The 8,327-nt window shown below is 32.9% G+C and overlaps 1 protein-coding gene and 1 pseudogene across 1 annotated transcript; both read left to right on the forward strand.

Moving 5' to 3' along the window:
• Positions 1-613: 613 nt before the first annotated feature.
• Positions 614-3,481, forward strand: LOC136208085 (AP-1 complex subunit sigma-1-like). The gene is made up of 7 exons (XM_065998920.1): positions 614-649; positions 908-994; positions 1,092-1,183; positions 1,271-1,379; positions 1,509-1,544; positions 1,622-1,708; positions 3,410-3,481. The coding sequence occupies exons 1-7, from the start codon at positions 614-616 to the stop codon at positions 3,479-3,481; spliced, it is 519 nt and encodes a 172-aa protein (XP_065854992.1).
• A 1,084-nt stretch (positions 3,482-4,565) lies between these two features.
• Positions 4,566-5,331, forward strand: LOC136208086 (probable membrane-associated kinase regulator 1; annotated as a pseudogene).
• Positions 5,332-8,327: the final 2,996 nt, after the last annotated feature.

Raw genomic sequence — 8,327 nt, forward strand, 5'->3', positions numbered from 1 at the left:
TTTGGTAATAGTTATAAGCAAAAAAAAAAAAAAAAACTTAGGAAAATAAGTAGGAGAAAGAATAGGCACTGAACTAATCTTTACTAAGTCAAATAATAATAATATTAATCATAAAAACTCCAACATAAACAAGTTTAAAAAGCAAACGTAAAGCTTTATAAATTCAAATGAACAATTAACTTTTTCAACAAAGTTCACTAAGCCTTGTTTTTTTATACTTTATTTGCTTCTTCTTTTTTTCACTATTTATTGATGAAATAGAGGGGAAGACCCGTTAAAATTTGGGCTCAAAATGTGCCATTGACCAACGGATTTTAGCCTAATATTTCTCCTTCTTTCTTTCTTTCTTTATTTTAGATTAAAGTTCAATATCAATTTCTTTTTCTTTGTTTAAAAGGCGGAGAAGGTGAAAGCACGCGCGTCTTTGGATAATGGTATGTTTGCTTTCATCTCTTTATTTTTGTTAAACTCGAATGAATAGATTAATGTTTGATCATTGTTGTATCTATTTTCAACACATACTATATTTTATGATATCGTCAGATATTAATATAAGATCTATAATTGAATTTTAACTATCAGTTTGAACTGTCGGTTAAAACAGCTTTACGATATGGTATCAAGTCCTCTAGAACCAAACGGCTGTGGGGTATGTCAGAGATTTTATTGTAAAAATTAAAATTACATGCACTTCAATAGAGTTTTCGATGCTCAAACTTCCCCGATTCTCTTAGATCCGTTCTTGAATATAATTAAAAAAAAATTAGCATTAACATGCACTGAGGTTTATGCATGCTTTAAGCTACACAGGTTATGTAATTAAGGGAAAAATAACATATATACATTGATTGATTGATGATTTCGTATTGATTGTGTGGAGAATATAAACATATATCACTTGTTATAGATCCAGTTTGTCCTACTGATCAGTCGTCAAGGAAAAGTCAGATTAACTAAATGGTATTCCCCATATTCCCAGAAGGAAAGATCTAAGGTAATTAATTACTATTTTTACTCTTCTTAATTAAATTACCTCAATTTGATTATCTTATATTTATTATTAAGTAATGAGTTTAATTGTGATTAATTAGGTGATCCGGGAGCTAAGTGGAATGGTGATAAATCGAGGGCCAAAGCTCTGTAACTTTGTGGAATGGAAAGGATTTAAGGTCGTTTATAGAAGGTAATTAATAGATTTAAAAAATAATCATAATTTTGGAATATCTATAAATATGAAAAGGAAATGAATTACTTAATTAATTAATTACAGGTATGCAGGGTTGTATTTTTGCATGTGCATCGACGAGAGTGATAATGAATTGGAAGTTCTTGACATCATTCACCATTTTGTTGAGATCTTGGATCGCTATTTCGGCAGTGTAAATATACTTTTTTTTTTTTTTTTTTTTTACTTTTTTATTTAATAAACAAATACTGACGTTTTTTGCTATGAATATTTTTGTTTATCTCTTGACTAATATTTTATTATTATTATTATAAATATACAGGTTTGTGAGCTGGATTTGATCTTCAATTTTCATAAGGTATTTCTTTTATAAGTATACAGTATGTAAGTTTAAGTTATTAAGAAGGAGTAATTGTAATTAATAAAAAAGAACAGGCTTATTATATATTGGACGAGATATTGATAGCGGGTGAGCTTCAGGAATCAAGCAAGAGAACAGTAATGAGGCTGATGAATGCACATGTACGATACCCCTCTCTCTATATCTGAATGGGTTAAAGTGAAAAAATAACTAACATTTTGGATTAGGAATAATTTTACTCATAACATTTAAAATGGTGTAATTTTACCCATAATGTTGGTAGTCAAGAGCAATTTTATCCCTAATGTTGATAATTTGGGTTAATTTCAGACACTATTATAAAATACATATATTTTGTTTCTTATTTTATACCAATTACATATCTGTTAGTTCTAAAAAAAAGATTTCATGTTTTTATCATTTAATAATAGAATTTGAGATTAATATTTATAAATTCGGTGAATTTTTTGAATTTTTTTTATCCAATTCATACAAAGATAGTATTTATTATTATTATTTTTTCACATCTCAACATATGTTTGTGGTTTGTTACTGATAAAATGATGCATGTGTCAAATGTATATGACAAAATTCATGACCAAGAAGACAGTTTGATGAATTATTTCTCAAATTGATCCAAATTATCAACGTTGTAGGTAAAATTGCTCTTCACTTTTAATGTTAGGGGTAAAATTGCACAATTTTAGACGTTAGGTGTAAAATTGCTCCTGATCCAAAACGTTAGGGGTATTTTTGCACCATATATATATATACTAATTATAATAAGGGCAAAGTACGAAAAAAATGCTCGTGGTTTACCTTATTTACAAATAGAGGTCTGTGGTTTAAAAGTTTGTAAATAGAGGTATGTGGTATGCTTTTTTTACAAAACAAAGTATTTAAAATTAAACTTTTAAGTAATTGATGACAATAAGAGTACCTTTTTTAGTTTTTTTTTCAATTATATTTATATATTGACAAAACAAAGATCCCAAAATCAAATTGAAACGGTGTAAAATAAATTTAAATATCAATTTAGTTCATAAACTGTCAGATTAGTAAAAAACTTAAAATTCCACCATATTATTTATTATTTCGATTTAGGAAGTTGTTTTTTCGGGAGTTATGTTTTGCTGATATGTAATAATAATTTTTTTAAAAATAAAAATGTCTTTAGTTATAATCAGAACTTAACTGTGTAATTGTAATACTTTGTTTTGTAAATAAAACATATCACAAACCTTTATTTGTAAACTTTTAAACCACATACCTCTGTTTGCAAAATGGGCAAACCACAGACATTTTTTTCGTACTTTTCCCTTATAATAATTACTTTTTCCGTTCTGAATTATATGTTGTTTAAGGGAGGAAGAAAATTTTAAAATTTTGAATTATAATTTGTTTACTCAATTTTATTCATTTTTTCAATTTTACTCTTATTTAAAAAAATCTTCTAATAACGCATTTTTTAAAAAATATAAAAAATTTATGAGAAATATTAAAAAATAACAGAGAAAAGATCACGTCATTTTTTTAAAGGAATTAATCAATTAATCAAGTAAGAGAACCAAAACAAATAATGTCCTGCCGTCAAAGCGGAGCAGAAAAAACGATAAATTCGCTAGCATTGGAAATGGCATGCTGTGCAACGATATGTGCACCTCTATTCGCTAGATGATCACGTCAATTTCTAAATTTAAATATTTTAATTAAATTGTAATTAATGAAAAACCGTGAATATTATAGATTATAATATAACATTACCTTTGAGTGACTTTAATTAAAAAAAAAAATGTGTTAGAAAGAAGTAGTCGTTACCAATTGAGATATGGATTGAATTGAAATTAATTGTGGGAATGCAGGACTCGTTAGTGGAGATGGCTAAGGAGCAGGCTACTTCTATCAGCAATATGATTGCTCAAGTCACTAAGTAGCTACAATCATTTAAATTTAATTAATGAATTGATAGTACTTTCTTTTTCTTTTTTACTTTTTTTTTAATTAATTGTATATGTTAATATTGTTAGATTAATCCAAAAATAAAAATAGATATAAAAATATGCAACAATAATAAAACTGTATTTATAAAAATTAAGTGAAAGAGTACCAAAATTTATAAAATACTTATAAATCGTTCGAAAGAATGGGAGTAGAGAAATTTGAAGTATGTATAACAGTCTCTTTAAAACAAACTAGATATGTACCCCACACATTGCGCGGAATATATATTATAGAAAAATATTTTAATTATTTTGTTAAAAAATTAAGGTACCACTACAAAAATAATTTCACATTTGTAATCTCATTTTTTTTTATTAATTCTTATTTGGGCCTATGAAAGTATACCAGGGAAAAAAATTCAAAACTTCAATTCTTTTTTCAGAATATTAAATATCAAACACTTATTATTACATGTGTGGGTAATTAATGAACATATAGTTCTATTGAATTTTAATTTATCATATTTTATCTTGATTAAGAAATTTTGAAGAGTTACAAAAATTTATAAAATTATATAGTTAATTTTAACAAAAATAAATAAAACAATTGATAGTTTTTTTTTCTTGAAGAAAAAATAACTCATAGTTAAACTTACATTTTAGACATATTTTGGTGGAATGACATTTGAAACTTTTTTTAATTATTATCAAGTACATAATTGAAATAAAAAAGATATGAATAAACATAAAATAACATGACAAAATGTTTTTGAACTTCACTTAAATAAAGATAACATCAGTAAAAAAAATTAAATCATCCCCACTGATGACTGTTTTTCGATTCAAAAAGTAAAGGGTAAATTCCAAAAAAAAACTATGTGGTTTGATGTTGTTCCAAAAAAACCCTTGTTGTTTGTTTTTACAAAAAAAAAAGGACCGTGGTTTCGCCGTTACCCGAAAAACGGAAAATGGGTTAACAGTGTTAAAAATGCTGACGTGGCGAAGGGTAAAATTGGAAATTCCAATTTTTTTAATTTTTTTTAATTTTCTTTTATTTTCTCTTTTTCTTTCCTTTCTTTCTTCTTCTTCACCGTCTATTTCTCTCTCTCCCCGCAAATCCTCCACCGCTCTTTATCGACCGGCCGATGAGTTCTTCTACAAAGGTCAGTTGTTGCCTCTTCATCTCTCTCCTCGTATCTCTATGGTCTGTTCTCTCCTTCTAGCTTCCTCCAGCACTTCCTCCTCCTCCGATACTACCACCACCGCTTCTCGTGACTCCACTGGAAGCTCCAATGACTCCACCTCTTCCTTCGCCAGCGATTTCGTCTTGCTCGGTGATTGCGATTCTTCTAGACCGAGTTCCGTTACTGAAGATGATGAGTTCCGGCGGATTAACAACTTCAATTACAATTCGAATCAGATCAAGAAGGGGAGTAAATACTTCTCGCTCTCGAGATTCTCTTCTGTGTTTAAGAAAGAGCCGAAGATTAACCGCGAAAATGATGTTGTCACCGGTTCTTCTGTGAAAAGGATGAGCGCCACTGCGAAGGAGGTTATAAGGAAGTAAATGAAGAAAGTGAAGCCGTTGCAGAAACAACAGCAGCAAAAAATGGAAAACTTAAATCCATTGCCGACGGCGGTGACGACGATATTCACAAAACAAGATAGATCTGATGTAGTATCTGTGAAGAACGGGGGAAAAGATAGCAATGGATTCGATCTCCAACTCAAGCTGTCCGTCGTCGATGCGATCATCTCCAACTCATTCCGGTGTGCTTTCTAGAAATGGATTCGTGAGTTCAAAGGTCGGCGGCGGAATGTGTTATGCAGATAACAGTTCATAAATGGAGGAGTTCTTAGAAGAAGAAGAACAAAGAAAAATAAAAAATTAAAAAAAATTAAAAAATTTGGAATTTCCAATTTTACCCTTCGCCACGTCAGCATTTTTAACATTGTTAAGTCATTTTCCGTTTTTTGGGTAACGGCGAAACCACGGTCCTTTTTTTTGTAAAAACAAACCACAAGGGTTTTTTTGAAACAACATCAAATCACAGAGGTTTTTTTTTGAATTTACCCAAAAGTAAATTGTGTACCATATTTCAAGAAATTCATATAACCAGAAGTTATATGTTTAATTAGTGTCATAAGAAAAAAAAAATGTAAAAACACACTTGTTAAAAGCTTCCTGCCTCTACACAATAAATAAGATAATATTGCTTTTCTTAAATGTTTGTTTTCTTAAATATATGAAAATAATAATAATAATAATAATAATAAATCAAATAACAATAATAGAAACATTTTTATGAGTTTGTATATAAGGTTTACAATTGAGATGACATGCTTGGTTTCCTATATTCTCTTGGCAATATCTCTAAACGGGGAATTGATATACTGAAAACCTATAGTAAAAATCTAAGTTAGAATCAAATCTTAACCTTTTGAACATAAAAGTAAATTAGACGATTATAATGAAAACCACAAACATTAAACAAATTTATTCAAGAGTTATCTAACAAAAACAAACAGATATAATAAATCTAGCATTTTTTCCAAACATGGACTATCCCAATTTTCTCAAAATCTAAGTTGCCGAGACTGTGAGCAATATCGAAGGTGCAAACCAAAAACCACCTCAAGGACCACCCATATTCAACATGACATCAATCATGGCAAGTATGGAGAAGTAAATCAGCCAATTTCTACATGGGTTTGCACAAACCATGAAAGAGAGTCATGAGGCTATGTGTAATACGATGCAAGCTAGCAACGAAGCCATGCTTAAAGCTAACAATGAGGCGGTAGCCAATTCCATTAAAGTCTCATCCCTTGAGGAGAGAATTGTCGATCTAAACGGAGAGATATGCAAAATCCCAGAAAAATATGCCGAGCTGTTTTCACAAAAATCAACATCCCAAGGACCGGCAGACAATGGAAAGGGAACACCGATCTCAGGTGCCGGTGAAAGGTACATCCCGCCACCAACTCGAGAAGAGAACCTCAGGTTCAATGAGCGCGGCGATAGGATCAGCCCAGATCCGTTCAAGTCCCACCACCACCTCAACAATATTTTAGGTCTCATACCGGGCCTAGTAACCATGCCGAATATTACGAGGAGAGCTATACTCGTAATATGGGGGCAATTGGAGAGGAACCAGCTTTCACCCACAACGGACTATACACACGCGTATGGAGCCCACCAACAACTTAGGAGAGGCCCAACGCATAAAAAACATCGTCCAAGAAATTTATGGGCCAGCCGTGAGGGAGGTGTACCGACCCGAGTTCCAAAAACCGTATCCACGGCAGTATGATCAACTATATCCTTTACCTCATAATTTTAGAGTCCCTGATTTTACTTTGTTTTCAGGAGAAGAAGGGCAATCCACTATAGAGCATGTGGCACGTTTCACCTTTCAATGCAGTGGTTTGAGCATGGATATGAACTTCGACATGTTGCGCTTACGCTTATTCCCAGGATCACTAACAGGACCAGCGTTCTCTTGGTACACCACATTGCCTTCAGGGTCCATTCATGGTTGGGAACAAATGGAAAGGCTTTTCCATAGCCAATTCTATCGAACGGAGCCCGAGGTTTGTGTTGCGAAGTTGTCTCGAATGACGCAGCGACATGGGGAATCAGTTGAAAATTTTATCAACCGATTCAAAAAGATGCGACATCGATGTCGAATCAATATCCCGAGGTTGAATTTGTAAAGATTGCCCAACGTGGACTAGAATTCGAAAACCGAAAGAAATTTCAGGGAATCGATTTTCACGACTACTATGAATTGGTGGCCAAGGTTTCAGAGTACGAGGAATTGATGAGGGAAGATCATCGACGCAAGAAGAACTCTATGGGAAGCTTCAAGGGGATGTACAAACACATGAGGTATCCATCGCCGACTTAACAAACACCGGATCTCGAACATGTCCCGTGTTGTTAAAAAATCCCAAAACACCAGAGGTAGTCAAAAGGATTCCAACCACCCAATATACTTTTGACGTCTCAAAGACGGAAGAGATTTTTGATTACTTATTAAAAGAGCAGTTCATCACATTACTGCCTAGACATGTGATCCCATCCAAAGAGGAAATATGCGGACGAGATTACTGTAAGTATCACGACAACTGGAGCCATAATACTCAAGCTTATTTTGGTTTTAGAAATGTCGTGCAGGATAGGATTAACCGCGGGATACTCCAATTCCCGAAAAAGAAGGAAAGCATGCTGATCGATGATGATCCATTCCCGGTAGCCAACATGATCAATGCCACTTCACTAGTGTGGGGGGGGCAAAGGAAAGCAACAATGCAACCTGAGGGCTCGACAGATATGGGTACCAAAGGTGAGGCTAGCTAAGTTGGAGGAGAGTTCAAGGCAATCACAAAATGGAAAGAAAAAAGAGGTGCAACAACAACGACCGCGTTTCGTGACACCTTCAAGCACGTCGCCCATCGATCAATGGCAATTAAATAACCATAAGAAGTTCCCAAGGCCTCTCTCAAAAAATGCGAAAAGAAGATTAAGGAAAAGAGAGGCAGAAAAGAGAAGCAGTCAAAAGGAATCACCCAGCGTTAACTCTAATGATACGAGAGGAGGAGGAAAAAACCAAGAGAAAAACCTCCAGATTTGGGTTGGAGATTTCATCATACGGATAGATTGTGCAGCTACCTCTTTAATCTTACCTTCGGATTTTAGAGGTGAAGACACCAAGAAGGAAGTCCCCAAACTCGAGCATAAGGAGCAAGAAGACACAATACTAAAGGCATTAGGTGAAAGGGGTATGAAGAGGGTTTACTTTGACAAGCCCACTCCAAGGATGACTCGCCATATCAA

Source organism: Euphorbia lathyris, chromosome 10 (assembly GCF_963576675.1).
Source record: "Euphorbia lathyris chromosome 10, ddEupLath1.1, whole genome shotgun sequence".
NCBI classification, from domain to species: domain Eukaryota; kingdom Viridiplantae; phylum Streptophyta; class Magnoliopsida; order Malpighiales; family Euphorbiaceae; genus Euphorbia; species Euphorbia lathyris.

Coding starts and splice junctions, on each gene's coding strand:
- LOC136208085 (XM_065998920.1), top strand. CDS start 614: ATGGTATCAAGTCCTCTAGAACCAAACGGCTGTGGG. Junction 1,545..1,621: donor TGATCTTCAATTTTCATAAG/GTATTTCTTTTA, acceptor AAAAAAGAACAG/GCTTATTATATATTGGACGA. Junction 1,709..3,409: donor TGAGGCTGATGAATGCACAT/GTACGATACCCC, acceptor GTGGGAATGCAG/GACTCGTTAGTGGAGATGGC.